This window comes from Corylus avellana, chromosome 1 (assembly GCF_965113065.1).
Source record: "Corylus avellana chromosome 1, dhCorAvel1.hap1.2, whole genome shotgun sequence".
NCBI classification, from domain to species: domain Eukaryota; kingdom Viridiplantae; phylum Streptophyta; class Magnoliopsida; order Fagales; family Betulaceae; genus Corylus; species Corylus avellana.
The window spans coordinates 6,381,525-6,402,506 of record NC_142490.1 but is presented as its reverse complement, the minus strand read 5'-3'; the positions used below and the strand labels follow the sequence as shown (position 1 = coordinate 6,402,506).

The following is a 20,982-nucleotide window of genomic DNA, read 5'->3' as shown; positions in this document are numbered from 1 at the left end:
CAACAATAATGCCACGCATGAAGGATGAATGTAGATCAACTCGTGGGCTCTATTTCTCGTTAAGATAATTTGTTTTAAGGTAATATTATTTTGTTGGATTATTTACGTGTAAGTGGTGTAATTAATTAAATGATCAACAAATCTTTCGTATTATCAATAATTGATTTTAATTTGTGGGGGTGGCTTGCGGCCCTTGTAGCTCCATCTCCTTCTATCTATATATATGTATATATTTTTAATTTGTTTTGGCTTTTTTTTTTTTTTTTAAGAGAAATGCTACTAAGTATTTATAAGTAACATTCTCTTAACATTTTTATTTATGTTGTACATTCACGTTCACTTGTTTATTTTTTAAAAGAAAAACAAGAAATAAAAAGATAAAAAGAGTATTGGGAAAATGATACTTGAAAATGCTCAATAATGCGTTTTTTAATATAATAAAAATTATTTTTTTAACACATGACATGATAAAATTGCTTATATGGCATTAATGGAGTTAGTGTTTGCTAATTAATTTTACACAGAATGAGTGAAATGAAAATACAAAAACTTAAAAAGAAACAAAAAAAATTAAAATGCCAATTTAAAAATCTAAAGAATAAATTGAGATCTTGATAAAATTCATAGAATTATAATAAAATTCTCTCTCTCTCTCTCTCTCTCTCTCTTTTTTTTTTAATTCAAATTATCCTATTTTAAAACTCTATGTTGTACTTTGTTCTTCAAGGTAAAACATTCAAATAACCTAAACCTTTTCCCTTTCAATGTGGGAGGGTTTCCTCATCAATCTGTGTGTCAAATGCAACCTAATATAGTAATATGTGTGAAATCATGAAAAAGTTGTCTTCGATTAAGAAGATTAATTGTTCACATTGCACGATAGATTTTAAAGATATTCATAAATGTTAAGTTTTACATTAATTTCTTATTAAGTAAGATTATACTTTACAAATAATTCTAAAATGCTTTAATTATAATTTGACTGGTTTTATGAGTCAGAGCAACTATTACCTACAACAACGCTATTCATTTAACACTCTAAGCCCGGCCGTAAACATGGTGTTATTACTATCACCTAACGAACAACGCAAACATAAAATACTGGCTAAACACCAACCGCCTCTACATGCCACCACCTTTTATTATTATTATTATTATTATTTTCTTCTACCCTATTTTTGATTTTTTGTTTTGTTATCATGATCTCAACCGTTCATATGATTGCATGGATGAGATCTCAATCCTTGTACATGTGTACACTTATCTAGAATTGGGATAAAAAAGTTGGAACATCTTTTCTATCTTCTCATTTTTGTCGTCCATTCTTTGTTTATGACCAATTTTCTACCAAATGAAGCCTTAAAGGCTTAAAACGGCCAAATCGAATGAATATCAAAGAAGACAAGGGGGAAAAATGAAATTCCGCTAGTTTGTCATAAGCTTTGGTGGCGCATTATCGTTAGCGGAACCTCCACTTCACGTACGTGAACCCACCCTGTTCAACCGCATTAACTTCCCAGACCACTGCTAAGCGAATCTTATACCTCAGATACTCCCCCCTCTATCTCTCTCTACAATCGTTGAGTCTAAATTTACTTTTTTATTTTTTATTTTTAATACAAATTAGTTAGTAGCTTGTATTGAGAGAGAGGGAGCTATCAGTTTCTTTAGCTTTAAATTTCTAGTTTTGGGTTTTCAGCCATGGCTTCTTGGGTTCTTTTTCCGGGGACTTCTGTCACCGGGACTCGGAGGGATGCGGCCGGGGTGTTATTCGGGGGGAGGTGGCCGATGGCTCAGGTGAAGAGCCAGAGGGTCTGCGTTCGCTCCTCTTTGGACTCTTTGGATACTAAAGTTTCTGACATGAGTGTTAATGGTAATTGCTCTTTTGCTTTTTCAAAATTTTATTATTTTATCTCAAAAATTTTCGTTTTTGTGCTTTTTGGCTTTCTGGGTATTTAGTATTTTGTTTTTTGGTGATACATTTTTGGTTCTGATTGACGGGTTGAGTTCGTTTTGTCTGAACTTGAGGGGGTTGATGGTTAGTTATCTGCGAATTGTGTAAATTTGTGCCGATTTTGAGAATTGGATTTTGCCTTCTTTTTTTAATTTTTTTAATTATTTATTTATTTATTGGGGAATTCTATTGGATGAAGTTATGGAGTAGTTTTCTAACATTCGGGTGCTTATTTATCTGAAAAGTTGTTCCCCCAGTAGTTTTTGTTCTTCTCATTTGGGTATGTAAAAAAAGTTATATTTGATGGGTCCTGATTATCCCTCTATTGAAGTATATCCTAGGACATGCATGAGTTAGTGCAGTCGTGAAAATTTGTAAACAAATGGATTTTTCTGCCCCTTTTTGTTTTCTTTTCTGGACAAGCTAAACAAATGAGTTGGTTTTCTGCCCCTTATTGTTATCTTTTCTGGACAAGCTAAGCAAATAAGTTGGAAAGGGCTCACTACTATCTTGTAGTTCTGGGCCTGAAAAATGTTGGAACATATAGTTAATTTATTTTGATTAAAGGTACTCAATTTTGCAGATTTATCAATGTAATACCATAATAGAGACTGCTCCATTTCAATATTACCAAAAATAACCAAAAGATCAAAGTCTTCTGATAGTATTTGGTTGGAAATCAGTAGTTCTAGGTGCTATCCTTGGATTTCAGTATACTTAAATGAGTGATTTACATGCCAGCTCCAAAAGGATTGTTTCCACCAGAACCTGAACATTATCGCGGACCTAAGCTGAAAGTTGCTATTATTGGAGCTGGGCTAGCGGGCATGTCAACAGCAGTTGAACTTTTGGATCAAGGCCATGAGGTTTTGCTCATCTTATTCTCTTGTCCTCAAATGCTGGCGATATGTTTTCTATATGTCCAGCAATTTTCCAAAATCTTGATCATACCACAATCACACCATTTTTAATTTCAAAATGAAGATTTAGATATAAAATTGCCATTTTGGATTATTCTGCAGAGTTTTTTCAGTGGAACTACACTTGATAGTATTCTAGCTTCTGTGATTTTAATGCTTTTACAGCATGAGGAAATCAGTTACATGCCTGCTCTTGTTTTTTCAGGTTGATATATACGAGTCAAGGTCTTTTATTGGTGGAAAAGTAGGTTCTTTTGTTGACAAACGTGGTAACCACATTGAAATGGGACTGCATGTTTTCTTCGGTTGCTACAATAATCTTTTCCGTTTGATGAAAAAGGTGAACATAACTTGCTTGGTTGCAGTGATATGAAAATTTAGTCTCTATTTGCACCTGTTACAAACCTGTATTGTGTAGTGAGAAAACACATGTAACTACAGCATACAATGGAAATGTGATTTGTGAAGGAAAAAAAAGAGTAAAAAATCTATCTACACTTATTAATATGCCATCTTATGGCTTTTGTGATAATAACCCGTAGAAGGTACCTTCTATGTATTCCTCCATGTTTAAAACTCAAAAATTGAATTGAGTTACTTCCATGAAGCAGCTTTTGGCCTCATTCATTTATCCTAATATTATGACAATGATAAAGATATCTAACTTGATTACATGGTGAGAATATTATACTTTTTTAGGTTCATAGTATAAATCATAAAATGGCATTCCACATTAACAGATAATTTTCATTTAGAGGAATAATTAGGTTGGGATGTTCCTGAATCAAATATTTTTGCTGCTATATCTATGTCATACATTGTACTAGTCAAACTGCCTCTTTGCCAACCTACCATTCCCTAACATATCATGCTCATGCTACCTTAGTAATTTAAATATTAGTCTTTTGGGTATGAAGTGAAAGAATATGAATGCGTGTTTGACTTTGTTCCAGTGGTTTCTTTTGGAATTGGTTTGATACCTTATCATCCATTTTGGTTGCAATGAGTTTGGCCCAAATGCATCTTTCAACTTCCCTAATTGTTAATTGATCCATTAATGAACTAAAATTGGGCACCTCGTGCATCAATTTTGAAATACAGTGAATGTATAAACTTGTGGCTTTATGGATAATATTTAATCTTAATTCATGGATTGCATCAGTAACAATGTCCAAAAGATGGTGTAGTCATGTTTGATATAACCTAAAGTTGTGCTCTGCAACATTGAATCATGTTGTGTTATCTAAATATAAAGGGGATTTTATTTGTCTACGATGGAAGGTCTAAACTGTTTTGAGATGTGATGGGCTGATTCAGATATGAGCCTGCTCAGCACTTACTCCAGCTTATCTTCTTTTTTGGATCAATATCTTGTGAAATCTCCTGAATTGAAATTAAACCCATGTATTCTTCTTAAAATAAAAGGGTCTGTATCTATATGGTCTCTGATAAATTTTCTCTACTTGAACCTAGGTGGGTGCAGATAAAAATCTACTTGTGAAGGATCATACTCACACATTTGTAAACAAAGGGGGTCAAATTGGTGGTATGCTTTCATGGTTGTTCTAAAATCAATTTTTACTTTATATTTATTATGTTTAATAATTTCATTTTACTTATTTGCAAATTGCTTTTGCCATGGTCAGTCTTGTATATTGTGTGTCATAAATAATTTCTACCCAAAAATACATTGCTAATAACTTTGATTTTCAACTGCAGAACTTGATTTTCGATTTCCAATTGGTGCACCATTACATGGAATGCGTGCATTTTTATCTACAAATCAGCTCAAGGTAGTTCTTTTTATGCCATGTCCACTGCCTTTATGGCAGCATATTTTCATGCCATGATCATCTATTATGTTCACGTACTTGCTTACCAGTTCTTAGTTATATGCCATATTTTTGGCATCAGTCTGTCAAACTTAATTTTGACATTCTGTGGGGCATTGGAAAGAAAAAGAAGGCACAATGCAGATGTTATGATCTTCTTATGGTCCTTTAGGAATGCTGAAAATGTTGCTGAAGCTTTTTGCAGCTTTTGGATTTTTTTACTGATCTATTCCTTTCTAACACTGTAAAAATGCAGACTTATGATAAAGCAAGAAATGCTGTGGCTCTTGCCCTAAGTCCTGTTGTGAAGGCTCTTGTTGATCCAGATGGTGCAATGAGGGACATACGGAATTTGGATAGTGTAAGAGGAATTTTTTTTTTTTTTTTTTCCTTTATTATTTTTCTTTTGGTTTCTGAGGGGGACACTCTAGGCCCACAAATTAACACACAATCATCGGGACACATCTGGGGAGCAGTAATGTCCTTTACATCTTTCTTTAAGATTTGACTAATACTTTCAAGAGACTTGAACACAAAATTGTCAGGAGGGAATCATGGGGACTTTTTTTTTTTTTTTTTTTTTCGTTCACCTTCACCTTTCTATAGTATTTTTCTGTTCGGGGTTGGTCTTTCTTATTTTCATATTTGGAGAGGCAAGCTTTTAGTATGTGGCCTTTGGCGACAGTTCAATTGAATCTAAACCTTTTTTTGTTTTGTTTTGTGGCTATATCTTTTTGATTTACAAATTTTGTTTATGTACTTGTATTTTTTTATATGATTCTTTTTTTTTTTTTTTTTTTTCTTCGTTTCAAAATTTTGTTTATTTTTCACAGATCAGCTTCTCTGATTGGTTCTTGTCCAAAGGCGGCACGCGCATGAGTATTCAGAGAATGTGGGATCCTGTTGCCTATGCCCTTGGGTTTATTGATTGTGATAATATCAGTGCTCGTTGCATGCTTACTATATTCTCATTATTTGCCACTAAGACGGAGGCTTCCCTACTACGCATGCTCAAGGGTTCTCCAGATGTTCACTTGAGTGGTCCAATTAGAAAGTATATCACCGACAAAGGGGGAAGGTATTATTTGTAGAACATGGGAACTTTACATGACCATGATGGATGACAACTCAATATTTGCAGTTTGTTTTCTCCTATGTTGATTTCTTCCTCTCCTCCTATGCTAGAACAGGTTCCACCTTAGGTGGGGGTGTAGAGAAATACTCTATGATAAATCTGCTGATGGAGATACCTATGTTACAGGACTTGCTATTTCTAAGGTGATTTGCTTGTCATCCTGCTCCTTTAAAATTTTTTAGAAGCTTTCTTACCTGCATTTAGAAGTTGCTAAGATTAGCTAATTTGAGCTGAAAATCTTTTGAAGTTAGTTAACCGTTCATCTACTAGATATGTCTATCTCTATACCTGATGATTTTCCTCCATGTCCAGTACAAATCTGGGATTTTTATCTGTGAGGCATGTATTTTGGACTGTTGGATTCTTCTTTAAGGGTTAAATTCCTAGTTTGTTTTGTTTTGTTTTTATCTCAGGCTACTAACAAGAAAATTGTGAAAGCTGATGCTTATGTTGCAGGTTTGTGGCTTGCTCTTCCTCTGTGTATTTGTTTATTTATGTCAGGTGAATATTCTGACTGTTCTTTTGGTGGCAGCATGTGATGTACCTGGGATCAAAAGATTACTTCCAACCCAGTGGAGGGAATTGGAGTTTTTCAATAATATTTATGAACTAGTTGGAGTGCCTGTTGTTACAGTGCAACTAAGATACAGTGGTTGGGTCACAGAGTTGCAGGATTTAGAACGGTCAAGGTAATCATCTCATCTATATCATGTTATTGGCGTGGAGAGGTGAAATGCTATTGCTATGAGGACCAACGTAAAATCTGTTTCTGTTCCATTCCTGGAAGCCTAAGGCTTTGTTGCTTTCATTTCTTCTTGAAACATTTTTTTCTGACTGGTAGGCAATTGAGGCAAGCAGCGGGGTTAGATAACCTTCTTTATACTCCAGATGCAGATTTCTCTTGCTTTGCAGACCTAGCACTTTCATCTCCAGAAGATTACTACATTGAGGGACAAGGTTCATTGCTCCAGTAAGGAAACCTTTCTTATTGTGATCATTGTGCATTTGGTTGTGGCAATATTTACTGCCAACACATGTTCTGGAAGGCTTTTATTCAAAAATAATTTATTTGGTGATTGGCTGAATATTAACTTGCAGATAGAATTTGAAACTTTGCAAGCCCTGATATTAAGTTGTAAAGACCTTCCACATGCATGCTTTTTTGAGTGAATTTCTCTTCTCATGTCTTTATTTCTCCATTAATGTTTACTTTGGAATTCACCAACCAAGTCAAAAAAGCGATTCCTCTCCTGCAGATGTGTTCTCACACCAGGTGATCCTTACATGCCTTTGCCAAATGATGAAATCATAGCAAGAGTTGCAAAACAGGTTAGTTCCGTCTAAAACACAATTCTTCTTTCTCAAATATCCTCACCTGCACTCAAAAGAAACCTAAGGGTAAATTGCTTTCACGCATTCTTTCCTACTCCAGTTATCATGTTTTGGAATTTGCTTTTTGAATATTTAAAATTTAGGGTATCCTGAAGATCTGAAAATAGACAACGTAAAGCAGTCATTTAATCGAAAAGAGATTGCAAGAACAGGAGTTTGAATGTTTTGAAAAATTTCTCACAATAACGATTTAACTTCAGAAAACTGTCTAGGAAATCATTTGACAACAAGGATCTTGTGACAACACATTGCCGGTCCAAGGCACTGTCAAGAGCAGAGGGTTTTGCATCTTCTTAAGTTGTTTCCTCATGATTGTCTTTTTTATTTATTTATCAGGTTTTGGATTTATTCCCATCATCTCAAGGTTTAGAAGTCACTTGGTCATCTGTTGTCAAGATTGGGCAGTCTCTATATCGTGAGGGGCCTGGTAAAGATCCATTTAGACCGGATCAGAAGACGCCAATAAAGAATTTCTTCCTTTCTGGTTCATATACAAAACAGGTAACTTCACTGCCCTGAATCTGTTACATAATACTTGGTTGTTTCATGCATGTTGCTGCTTAACATTTGTGCCGGCAACTCCTTCAGAATAAAATTATAAAAGAAACTAGCATATGAAGTCTAAATGGTTCTTCTACCTTGTGCAGGATTACATAGACAGCATGGAGGGGGCAACTTTGTCTGGCAGGCAAGCTTCTGCCTACATATGTGATGCTGGGGAAGAGTTGGTTTCATTGCGGAAGAAGCTTGCTACCATTGAATCTCAAGGACATACGAAAGCTTCCAATGTTACTGATGAGCTGAGTCTAGTCTAATACACGGTCATTTATTTTTCAGAGTACCAAGAAACCACCTCAAAATTGTGGAGAGTAGGTGGTGGCACATGTATGTAATATCAGGAAATTATGTAAAGCATGAAACATTAATTTCAATAGAATCATGCAATCAATTTCATCTTGTCTGTATGATTTATTGCATTTTAGTTCTTCTCAAGAAGAAATCAAGGGCTATGTTGGCATCCAAGGAAGTAGTTTGCTGGAATCCTTATCATATATACTCTTCACACTTGGAATAATCATTCTCATCCTTATCATATATACTCTTCACACTTGGAATAATCATTCTCATGAGAATGACTTTTCCAAGGCTATTCCATTCCCAATAACAGCTATTAATTTTTTCAATGGAATAGTTATTTCGCGTACCAAACATACCTTAAATGTTATACTGTCAATTAATCAAAATATTCCCATAATAATACAAAAAATAACATTAGTTAGGTAAATAGAGGAGTTCCAGAGTGCTATTTATTCATTTCATTTCTCATGCATGTATTTGTATAAATATATGCTTTCATGATATTAGAAGTATTGGTAAAATGACAAAAATTTTCTTCAAACTAATTTGATAAATGACAGAAATTTTCTCCAAATTGGGTAGCCAGCCACCACCATTTTTTTTTTTGATCTTTTTAATTTTTTTTTTTAAATAGTTTCTTAACAAAATTAATTATATGGCACGTGGCAATTAGTGTTGATGTGATGTTTCATTAAGTTTTGGACGGAATTTTAACGGAGGTAACATCTCTGTTTTTTTATGAAAACCACAGGTACCTCTTGTGATAAAAATGAAACCTTAAGAAAGAAAAAATAAAGAGTTTAAACCCTACGGAGTAAAAGAGTATTTAACCCTTAAAAAAAACCTAAGTTTTTCCTTTCCAAAACTGCACCAAGGATTCAGCTTTTATGCAGTAGTAAAAACTACCGCAAAAAAGCGATTATCCAAAACTACACCAAATGGTGCAGTTTTGGATAATCGCTTTTTTGCGGTAGTTTTTACCACTGCATAAAAGCTGAATCCATAAAGTATTAGCAGTAAATGCCCTATATGACATTTTCTTCCTTATGTTTAGAGAAAATTTTAAAAAAATTACAAAAATTTACTCACATTAGATTTTCTGTATTTAACTAACCCTCAATGGTTGCTATTGTGTTGTGATTTTGTGAAAAAATTGAGAATATAGAAAGATCTTATATTTTGTAAAAAAATAATATTTTAATGATATAAAAAATTGTAGGAAAAACTATCGTAAAAGATGGCATATGAGCTGGAAAATAGCTAGGGTTGGACCGTTGCAAACGTAAAAATACAACCCAGTAAAAAAAAAACTGTGAAAATAATTGCTCTCCCAAGACGTTGAAATGTAACCTCAACATTGGAATGGCTAGGATTTGGATTATTCGGTAATAAAAAACACAAAAAAGCTCTCCCAAGGCGATGACGTTTGTTCGTTCCGACAAGTGGTCCATTCGAAGTCATTTCAATAACCTTAATGGTGTCCCCAAGAGATAGCTTAATCGACTAAATATCACACTTTATGAAGCGAATGTCACTAGTTCGAATCCCTCCTCCCTCTTCTTGTGTGGATATGTCAAAAAAAAAAAAAAAAAACCTTAATGGTTTATTTGTAATTTTTCGTTTGAGTGTGGGTTAAGTTATTGTCATCTTGTATAAAGCACATCCACACGATGGACCACACCGTTGAGGTCTGGTTGGCAAAATTCTGCCAAACCCGTCAAACCGCCTCGCCCAGCCCAGCCCAACCCAGTTATCTTTACTTAAAAATATATAAAAAGTGGGAATGACTTTCAAACAGTAACTTTTATTTTACACTTTAAATTTGCTATTTTATCTTTACTCTTTGTTCATTATGATTTAGTTAGATAAAATTATTTTTGTGTTTTGACATTTCTTTAGATTGCGAAACTACTAATTTTTCATTTCTGAATCTAATGAATTTAAAAAGCTGTCCAGATATTTTTGTCTTTTATATTTAAATTACCATTTTGCCCTCCTGTTAAACAGTGACATTTTCTTTGATAGTGTCATTTTGCCCTTTCATATTTTACTGAACCATTCAATTGTTAGGAATAAATTAATTTATTTTGTTTTCTTTCGTCTTTTGGCACCGCCTTCTAGATAGTATTTCAGTTTGCATTGTTTTGGTGTTAAAATGATGATTTGGCCCTTACTTAGTTTGCCCATAGAACTGATGTTGTGAGGAATAAAGGAATTGAAGTCATTTGTTTTTGTCTTTTAGCAAGGTTCCAGAGTTTTTGTTTGACTTTTTTGCTTATTTCTCTCTCTGTCTCCCTCCCTCTCCATTTTTCCGCTTTAAACACACTTCTTTTTTTCCACTCTCTTCCCATTTTTAAGAGGATGAGTAATGCACCCATTATTGAGAGGGGAACTTGAATCTCGTCAATGGAAAGATTACTTCCTTTCATCAATGTATTTACATTGTCTTCATATTAATTTGATATTACTTCTGTAGTACCAGTATACATGACTCCAATTATTGTTGATAACAAAATTCATATGTTATATGTTTTTGAGAAGAGGTTGGTTGAGATATTTTTGAATTTTTCAATACCCTTTGATTTGAAGTAACAACTTATGTGTGATATCTAAATTAAACCTCTTTCGTTTTCTTTAGGTACATCATATTTACTCAATTTTATTGTCTTACTTTTCAGAAAGTTTTATGTATATTTGTTCAATAATTTAGACATTAAATCTATTTATAGGATAATATATGTATATTATTAAAATTATAATAGTAACAATTATAATGATATATATTTAGGGAATGAAGCACGTGCATTGCACGTGCCATCCCAACTAGTAAAAGAAAAAAAACCTAGATCCATTTCAGTGCCTGTTCCCCCTCCTCTCCTCTCACTCTCTGCTTTGTCTCGCGTCTCTCTCTGTATCTCTCGCTCTTGCTCTCCTTGACCCAGCTCCAAAACTTCCAAAGTCCAGACCTTACCTCCCCTGCCGCTTCTTTACTTTCCCTGTGCCGGTACGGTACCTCCCTACGCCGCTCCCGCTCTCGCTCAGCTGTGCTTACCGTCTACCAGAGCTTCGATCAGCAGGTTTATTTATTTTGCTCACCGATCACCATCTCTTTCATTCTATCACTTTCGCTCTCTCTCTCTCTTAGGTCCCGTTTCGTTTGCGGAATAGACCCTTGGATTTGATTAATTAACACTAGGTATAGCTAATTCTTTGTTTGGTAACACTCTATTCCTAAGAATAGTCTATTCTCATGGGACTACTAATCTCATACACACAAGATTAGCTAAGCCACTAAAAAATGAGTGGCTTAGCTAATCATTTCCTATGGGATTAAATTAATTATGTAAATTGCCACAAAGAACTCTACTTGTGGGATTAAATTTCGTTCTCTGTCTCTCTCTCTCTTTATATATATATATCTCTCCGTTTCTCTTTTCTCTCTGATTTTTCTGGTACAATTTTTCTGCAAGTGCAAACAATTTTTTTTTTTTTTTCTCTATGCTATCTCCCTTCTTTGTTTCGTTTCTCAGTTTTTTTTTTTTTTTTTTTTTTTTTTTTTTTTTTTTTTAAATTCTGTTTTTCTTATTTCTTTTGATTTTTTGTACATTCTCCAACTATATTTTTTTGATTTCAAGATTGAGTTTGATTCCGTTTTCTGCAACTAGATTTTTTTTTTATATAAATAATTTTATAGCATAATTGCAAAAAAAAAAAAAAAAAAAAGGCCACATACTTGACATAATTAAAAACAAAAAAGAAAAAAAAAAGTTATATTAAACTTGTTTATGTTTAAAAAAAAAAAAGAGAGAATGAAAGTCCTTAATAATATAAATTGTATTTGTATTATAAGGGTATTTTAGAAAATTTGATCACAATATGATTCAATTCAACAACATATTGCATTATATCAAACGAATGAATAAGATTAGTTAGTCTATTCCAGCGTTACAACCAAACAAAATAATGGGAATAGCTAATCTATTCCACACTTTTCTATTCTCAATAGTAGCTAATCTTTTTCCAATGGACTAGATATTCTGTGAACCAAATGAGGCCTTAATCTTCGTTTCTGCCTTCTGGAGCTTCTCTTAGTTTTCTGCCTTCTGGTTCTGGAACTTCCCAGTTCACACAGAATCAACCCCTATTTGTTTATGGAATTTTCCACAAAATCAACCCGAACCCGCCCCGTTCTCACTCGTCCCGCAACCCTGATACCTGGCAGATAAAGTCAACTGTAGCTAGGTGACGGTTTCAATTTTTAAAACCCGCATGTGACGGGTTGGGTGACCAAAATGGACAATACCCGACCCGACCCCACCTCTAGTTGGGGAAATGGCAAATCCAAGTAAAATGCCTGATTAATGTTAACAGCTAAAGTTCCATGGTTTGCAGGTTGGATGCAGAAGGATCTACTCCTTCGAAATCCTCTGTCTCGAAGGAAAACAGATTGCAAGCACCAGTTGTATTACAAGGTTTATTTTTTATTTTTTATTTTTTTTCATATTCTTATGAACATCTTAATATTGTTTTTGGTTGATTTGAGAGTAAGATATCTTGTTATTGTGAGGATTATTTGTCATTTATTTATTTATTTTAAACTTAGAACCGTATGAATCGTTTTGTGATCTAAATGTGTTGTTTAAATTGACTTTATAGTTTCTAATAATTTGCTTTATTGTCAATTTAGTTCTAATGCAATTTGAGGCTTACGCCGTCATTTGTATCGATATTTAATTTGTTATTTTTATTTTGTTTGTTTTTGTTATCTTGTGACAGGATTCGATCTTTAGAGGCCAATGAACTAACGGGAAAACGGTTACTTCGTAAGTTATTTCCACCCTCAGTCCACATTCATGAAATATATATCACGCATATAGATTCCCTAGAACTATAATACTCTTTTAGATTTCATAAAAATCTCGTTTTTACTGCTTATTTCTATTGGATTGTTGGGTTGCTCAACATTGCTGTAAATAAAGAGCGAAAAGTTTACAACATTTGATTATCTAAACCCATGTATCAATAATTTTAATAGAATCAACCTTTTAGAGTTTGAGTTAAGCGTATGCACAATGACTTAACCATTCACCTAAAATGGCTAACCAAATCTATAAAATCTTTCGCCATTCAATTATGTAAAAAAAAAGAAAAAACATGCTTTTCACATTTTTTTCTCCATTTGTGATCAATCTCATGCTACATGGGGGATGCACTATTCATGAATCCATTTCATATTTTGGTTGGGTTTTTTTTGTGCTCTTTCTAGTTTTGGTGCCTATGTAGACTACTTGTGTAGGTGCCTTACACTTTTTATTATATAATTTCCCCTTATCAAAAATAAAGGGAAGGGTACGTAGGTATATTTGCAAGGGTACTCTCGATGAGAGTGACTTTGCCACCCTTGGACAGATACATCCGTTTCCAACCGGCCAAGCATTGTTCAATCCTCTCAATGACTCCATCCCAAATGTGTAATGCCTAATGGGAAGCCCCCAATGGGAGCCCTAGGTACAGAACCAGTAGAGTGGAAACCCTACATCCCAATATTCTAGCCAATCTACCCACTTGTTGCACATTACCTACGGGAATTAGCACTGATTTAACCAAGTTGACCTTCAAGCCTAAAGCTGCTCCAAATAACAAGAAGATAGTCCTTAGATAACCCAACTGAGTGGGACAAGCCTTGCACAAAATCAACGTATCATCGGCGAATAAAAGATGGGATACAGTAACATTACCTACTTTAAATCCTTCTATCAGCCCATCATTTACCGTTGCAGAAATCATGCGGCTCAAAACCTCCACAAAAACAAATAGCAAAGGGGAGAGAGGATCCCCTTGTTACAGATCTCGGGAGCTACTGAAGAAACCCTTAGGAGTGTCATTTATCATGGTTGAAAATTTATCATGGTTGAAAACCGCACTGAAAAAATACAGTAGGATATCCAAGAGCACCAATTTTCCCCTAAACCACACGTCTTGAGCATATGCAGCAAAAAGTCCCAATTAAGTTAATTAACATGATCATATGCTTTTTCCAAGTCCATTTTACACACGACGCTCGGCTCCTCCGATCTTAACCTGCCATCAAGGCTTTCATTCGCAATAATAATGGGATTTGGGATTTGTCTTCATTTGGTAAAAGCACTTTGCGTCTTGGAAATGGTCTTCTCCAAAACTCCTTTTAGGCTGTTTGCTAGCACCTTAGTAGTAATTGAGAATTGCCAATGTTTCTATTTAATCTATGTTGGATTCACATGCTATGAAGAGAAATTTAGCATGTTGGGCATGCTTAAAGCTCACTAGGTTCTAAAGGGCAAAGCGATTACTTATTCTTCATTATTTAAATGTATTTTGGTTTTGGTTGTAAGGTTTTGAAGTTTACGAACTAATGTGGATAGGTTATAAGTTGTAAAGGTATTAGTGATTGTGTAGTAATCTACATTTCTGTATGTTTTGTATATATATATATATATATACTTCTTAGCAAAATGTATTGTTGGACATATACTTCAATATATTACACTTTTGTTTTCCTTACTATTTTTTTTTTTTTTTTTTACTATATTTTTCTAGATGTTTCCTCTAAAACACCTACAGGTTATATGCTAGTTAATATGTAATGTTGGAGTATTTTAAGAAATTTTTTTTGGAAATCTATGTCTTCCTTAACTCTAGAATGGAATCCTATCGAGGATAATGCCTGCCTTCTTGATCCCCACATAAGCAACAAAGAGTAACATATTAATGCATATTTTAAGTGGCTAGTTAAAATAAAAAAAATTGAGTTTTCTAGGTAAGATGTAGCTTAAGTTTGGTAGTTTAATATGAATGCTCTCTCTTTACTTAAACGCTAAAAACCGTAGTTTTCTCTTTCTCTTAATTACAGAGCTCTCCTCCTTTCAACAATGAAGTTGAAGTTATGCAAGGCTTCGGAGCTTACTAATCTTGAAATGGAGTATATGTGGCTTGTAGAAAAGAATGACCATTGTGTTCCCATACTAAAGATGATAGACATTGGAGAAGAATCATTTGCAGTAATGAAGAATTTTGTATGTAGTCTTTCAGATCTGGTAAAATTAAAAACTTCCCTCATGTTTAAAGGTGCTCGAGTGGAATTGTTAAAGTTTTTGGCACATGACTTGTAGTTGTGGGAAGAAAACAATCTCCCAACAGCCCACTTACTCAGCATAATGTGGTAAGAAATCTTTGAGTTGTGTTACACATTTTGGGATTGGTTTTCTTGGTTAGTAGAAAAGTGAGATTATTAAGCTATAAAAATTGAATTTATGACGGGGATATAATGGAGGAGATACATCGTCAGCACTCAATGGGATGTATTCATAAAAAATAGGGCAAATGTGAGAGGCACTGGACTCAATAACTCACCTCTATGTGCCAAGCTAATTGAGTATTGCAATTGTAAGAGCGATTGTAGTTAATTCTAGGCTTATTTGGCTAGTATCAAATTTTATTCTCCGTATGCATTCTTCTTGTATGTTACCTTGCATTCCTATAAATGATCTATGTTTCTAAATGTTCTAGTTGGTTTTGCCGACCTTTCATATGTCACATGAAGCTTTCTTTTTAAGTATTTGTAGCTTGAATACGTTTTAAAACTATATTTTCTTGAGGCTTTAGGTGATATTTGGCAATAATTTTATATTTTTTGTGGCTATTGCAGAAGAATCTAAAAACTCGAGATGAAATAGAATCATATTTTAGATCATTTTTCCCTAAAATGGTTGTGAAGTTATATCATGGCGTGGTCGACAACTATGGCATTGAAGGGTTTTTGCTGAGTTCTTCACGTAGTGGAGCGGGCCTTGTTGCAGAAGCATCTAAAAACTCGAGATGAAATAGAAGATCATATTTTAGATCCATTTTTTCCCAAATGGTTTTGAAGTTATATCATGGTGTGGTCGACAACTATGGCATTGAAGGGAATTTTGCTGAGTTCTTCATGTAGTGGAGCGGGCCTTATTGCAGAAGCATCTAACAACTTGAGATGAAATAGAAGTTCATATTTTAGATCCATTTTTCCCAAAATGGTTGTGAAGTTATATCATGGCGTGGTCGACAACTATGGCGTTGAAGGGAATTTTGCTGAGTTCTTCATTTATTGGAGCGGGTTTTATTCCATTCAATAAATGCTACACTCCCATTCTTGTATTTGCTGACGTGGAATTTAAATTAATTAATGGATTTTGATCTAATGATGGTTTTGAAAAGCACGTCAAAGAGTGTGGGAGTGGGGAATGTGTAGTATGTTTCTATTCCTAAAGATGTGTCAATAGACTCCAAATTTTCTGCTTTTGTGGTCTTTTTGAAGAGAAAGAAATGGTATAAATTTTGCGTTGCCTAATGTGAATGTTCCATACTCTTGATCAAATTCAACATTTCAAGCTTTAAAACAAAATTTTCTTTGATTTAGTCATGTGAATGTTGGTAAGTTTGAGCTTAGGTCAAATAAATGTATATTTTTAAGTTATGCGGACAGGGTGAAAGGATATAGATTGTGGTGTTTAAAACCACAATTAAGGTTTAACATGTAAAATATTTAACTGAAATTATGGTAAATTGTGAAAACAAGATTTGATCAAAAAACATAAAATAATAAAAATATAATAAATTTAAGGGAAAATATATTATAAGTCCCTAAGTTAACGCGTCAAAATTAAACTCCCTAGGTTTTTTTTTTGACAATTTACTTCTTGGGTTAATTGAAATGATAATAAAATTCTTATTGTCAAAATTTTTTAACAGCTGTTAGGGCCATTTAAAATGCACCGTTTTACCTCATTAAAATATTAATTATTTATTAATTTAATTTAAAAAATTAAATCTAAAAATTAAAAAAAATTGAAGGGTGGTAAGGAAGAAGCCACCCCTAGGGCCCTTAGTGGTGGTTTGGCCACCCTCAAGGGCCAACCCAGTATTTTTTTTTCGTTTGGCACTTGGGGTGGTTCGAGGGTGGCCGGACCACCCCCAACACCCCAGACCGGTCGATCAGGGGAGCAAGAAGCCACCCTAGGGGTGGCTGGCCACCCCCTAGGGCAAACATAGGGTGGTCTACCACCCCTTTTTTTTTCTTTTTTCTTTTTTAAATCATAAATAATATTTTATTATTATTTTAGTAGTGGGACATGTGTCCTATTTGGGCCCTAAGATTTTTAAAAAGAAATCCTAGCCCTTTACATTCTCTGGTCCAGGATCCTTTTCCTTATGGTTGTACTAGTTATTTAATTTTGCTTGGCTATTGATGTGGGTTTCCTCACTTTCTTGTTATTGGAACGAAAACACATCCTTTGAGTGTAACTAGTGGCTAGAAGAGTCTCTATTCATGTGCAGCATCTTGTCTAAGCGAAATTACAAATATGTAATGACTTAAAAAAAAAAAACGCACTTTTATATACCTTTGTTTTACCGTCCCATAGTTGTTAATTTCCTTTACACTTTGCTGTCAATATTCCAAACTATATGTAATTCCATGGTACTGCCTGTGTGTCAAGACCCCAACAATAGATGTGCTTCCATGTTACTTTCCTTTTAAGTAATGGTTTTCTTGTACTTTTTCTGTTCTCTTGTTGACTTCTTGTGTAATAAGATTGTGCCCTCTCTCCTTTTGATATGCATTACATTATCTATCAAAAAAGAAAAAAACACAATGATAAAAAAGCATAACTAATCTAATAATCCTTTAAAAAAGACAGTTAAGCTATGTTACTTGAACGATTAGTAGGTTGACTGCAAATTAGTGCCTTGTTAATCAAATAGTATTACCCTTACAGATTCTAGTGCTAAGTGTCGATTGTCTCGCGGGATTTCTTTAGTCGTTTTGGGGGCCGAATTTGAAATTTCTTTATACTTCTACGACCTCATTGACACACTATTGAAATTTTGCCAGTCACTCATATGGACAACATGTGTTTCCCTTCTTTATCTACTTAGATCTTTCAAGACTCTTCTACCTTAACATTGTCAAAAACTCATATCTAAACATATATTCAGCTAAGTCAAAGAGAAATTATTAGTAACTCAATTGACAGTTTAAATCCAGCAACAAATATACCCAAATAAGCAAATTGGTCTGCCAAAACATCAATAGTAACTAAGTAGTCAATCTGTTAAACCCAAAACATTATACAAGTAACATTTTTCTGCCTAAAATACCACATAAACAACACTGTTCAGCTTAAGTTAGTGAATGATGGTGTGTGTGAGAGCCGGGTTCTTATAATCCTTCTTCAACACCCTTAACCAATGGACAATTGGCCTGAATTGCTTTCATTTTTCTAGCTTTTGTTATTTTCTTAGATCCTTTTTCTTCTTTTGGTTTGACATTTCTCTTGTTTGTTTCATGTATACTTGGGTTGCACCTAGTGTTGCAAACATAATGGTAGTGTGAGATTTTTGTGACTAATTAACAGATAGTTTTCCCTAATTGCTTTTGAAATTATTGTCCAAAATGTTTTGAAATAGAACTTTGTGGCATTGTGTTCATAATATCTTGTTGTTGCAGAGGTCAAAATGATGACCAGAGTTGGCCCTGCCGCAGCCGTTCTCGCCATAGCAGGCCCCGCCACAGCTAACCCCTCCAGAGCTAGACCCTCCTCTGCATTGGTCAAAATGATGGTTTTCTTGTTTTTTTTTTTCTTCAACTACTTGGGCGTTACCCCAACAATAGATGTGCTTCCATGTTAATTTTCTTTTAAGTAATGGCTTTCTTGTACTTTTTTCTTCTTCTACTTATGCGTTCTCTTATATACTTCCTTTGTACTAGGGTTGTGCCCCTCTGTGCTTTTGATATACATTATATTACTAGTAAAAAAAAAAAACACAATTGATAAGCTGAACTAATCCTAGGAATCCTTTAAAAAAGATAGGCTATGTTACTTGGACGGTTAGTAGTTGGATTGCATATTAGTACCATGTTAATGAAACAATATTGTCCTTGTAGATTTTCATGGGTGGATTGAAGGGAGATTCACAGGTAATTGCAGGAAGTCACACGGGGATTATTAGGGGTGGGTGCGGGTCGGGGCGGGGTGGATATCGCCCTTTTCCCCTATCCGATCCGCACTTTGCATGTTACTTCTCAACATCAAGTTGCTGATTTGTTCACCAAATCTCTTGGTTTAGGTCCATTTATGAATCTAGTCTCCAAGATGAATGTTTTCAATATATTCCCTTCATCTTGAGGGGGAGTGTAAGCGAGCGAATTAAGAGAGAGCGCAGGTGTACGCTCGAGCACAGTGATCGAGCGCAGTAATAGGAAGAATGCAAGTTGAGTGCAATCGAGCACAGCTCGAGCTCAATAACAAGAAGAATGCAAGTCAAGTGCGATCGAATGCATGATCAAGTCCAGTTACAGAGAATATATGCACGTGTACAAAGCTGGAATCAAATTTAAGTTGAAGATTAGTTAGCATGGAAGTTAGAAAGTAGTTTTTCTTTTCTGTTAAATCAGTTGTACATAACAGGTATTTGTTATTCTTATAGCATCTTGTATATGGTATATATATTGAAAATGTACAAAGAACAATTCATTCAATGCAATATAAAGAGATATTTCCTCTCATTTCTCTCTTTCATTTATCTGTTTCACATTGGTATTGCATTGTTAATAATTTCTTTACCAAAACCCCTCTTCCGTCAGTTAAGGCCATTAAGTCTGACGGTCAACCGTACTGTTCACGGGGTAGGTACTATTCACGACACTATTCACAAGGTTGACCGTCCGACTTAATGATCTTGACTGATGGAATGGGTGTTTTGGTAACAAAATGGTAGTTTAATGGGGTCATAATGTAACGTTGGTAGTTGATGAAGGAAATGATCATCGTATAGTAGTTCATGGGGGAAAGGATAATTTTCCCTTATGTTTATTATTATTATTTTTTTAAGGACACGTGGCATATTTTGGGAGTGACACATGACATACCATTAATTTTCTCTCACGGAATCTAATGGAGGTATCAAGTTGGTCTTTTCCCATAGGTCAGGTACCATTTGTGACCATTTTGAAAACTTAGGTGGGAAAAAAAAAAATGCAATCACAGGTACTAAAAAAGTTATTAACCCTTAAAAATAAAAGTGATGAAAAAACAAGAAAAATCGAAGTCAAAAAAAAAAAAAAAAAAAAAATACAACAACATCAGATAACTCTCTGTTAATGTGATAAACGAATGATTGAAAATAAAAAAAATACAACGTTAGAAAACTCACTGTTAATGGAATAAATGAATAGTTTAAAAAAAATCAAAATGTTAGATAACTCTCTGCTAATGGGATAGCTAAATAGAGATTAAAATTAATCAAATTCTTATCCAAAATACGAAGACTCAGTTGTTAAAATATCAAGAAGAGTACCTTAATATGATATTAGTTTTCACGTATATGCCAAAAAATCCCAATAACATATGCCTTCTTCTCCTGAAGCAAGAGTCTTTCAGCCAGCATATACAAAGAACTTGAGAAACAGAAAATTGAGAAAAATGTATACTTCTGTCATGACTCTTCAACTTCACCTTGTTTAGATGTGAGAAAACAATGTTAGGTGTTTTTCTTTCTAAGCCTTTTTTTTTTTTTTCCTAAGCTAACGTTAGGTCTTCATTTAAATGTTAGTTCTAACCATAAGAAAAAAAAGAAGTTAGTCTAACGTTTAACCAAAAAAAACAAAAAAAAAAAAAGAAGAAGAAGAAAAGCTAACCTTAATTAGTAAATTAATAAGTTAACCTTAATTAGTAAACTACTATTAATGACCTTAAAAATTTAATGTGCTTATAGACACTTGACATCATTTTAAATAGGTTAAAAGATATTTCATCCATACCAATTTGGAAAAAAGTTTTGTCCTTTGTTAAAATGCCATAGCCTAAACCTTTAAAT

The 20,982-nt window shown here is 34.1% G+C and overlaps 1 protein-coding gene and 1 long non-coding RNA gene across 2 annotated transcripts; both read left to right on the top strand.

The window, feature by feature from the left end:
• Positions 1 to 1,604: 1,604 nt before the first annotated feature.
• Positions 1,605 to 8,182, top strand: ZDS (zeta-carotene desaturase). Its single transcript, XM_059582981.2, has 14 exons — positions 1,605 to 1,873; positions 2,696 to 2,820; positions 3,080 to 3,214; positions 4,348 to 4,420; positions 4,594 to 4,667; positions 4,963 to 5,067; positions 5,540 to 5,784; positions 5,897 to 5,984; positions 6,255 to 6,297; positions 6,374 to 6,530; positions 6,683 to 6,811; positions 7,098 to 7,170; positions 7,570 to 7,734; positions 7,881 to 8,182. The coding sequence occupies exons 1-14, from the start codon at positions 1,702 to 1,704 to the stop codon at positions 8,046 to 8,048; spliced, it is 1,752 nt and encodes a 583-aa protein (XP_059438964.1). The 5' UTR covers positions 1,605 to 1,701; the 3' UTR covers positions 8,049 to 8,182.
• A 4,179-nt stretch (positions 8,183 to 12,361) lies between these two features.
• LOC132172645 (uncharacterized) lies at positions 12,362 to 15,400 on the top strand. Its single transcript, XR_015909805.1, has 3 exons — positions 12,362 to 12,563; positions 12,868 to 12,914; positions 14,981 to 15,400. It is a non-coding gene; the product is annotated as an uncharacterized LOC132172645 (long non-coding RNA).
• The last annotated feature ends 5,582 nt before the right edge of the window (positions 15,401 to 20,982 follow it).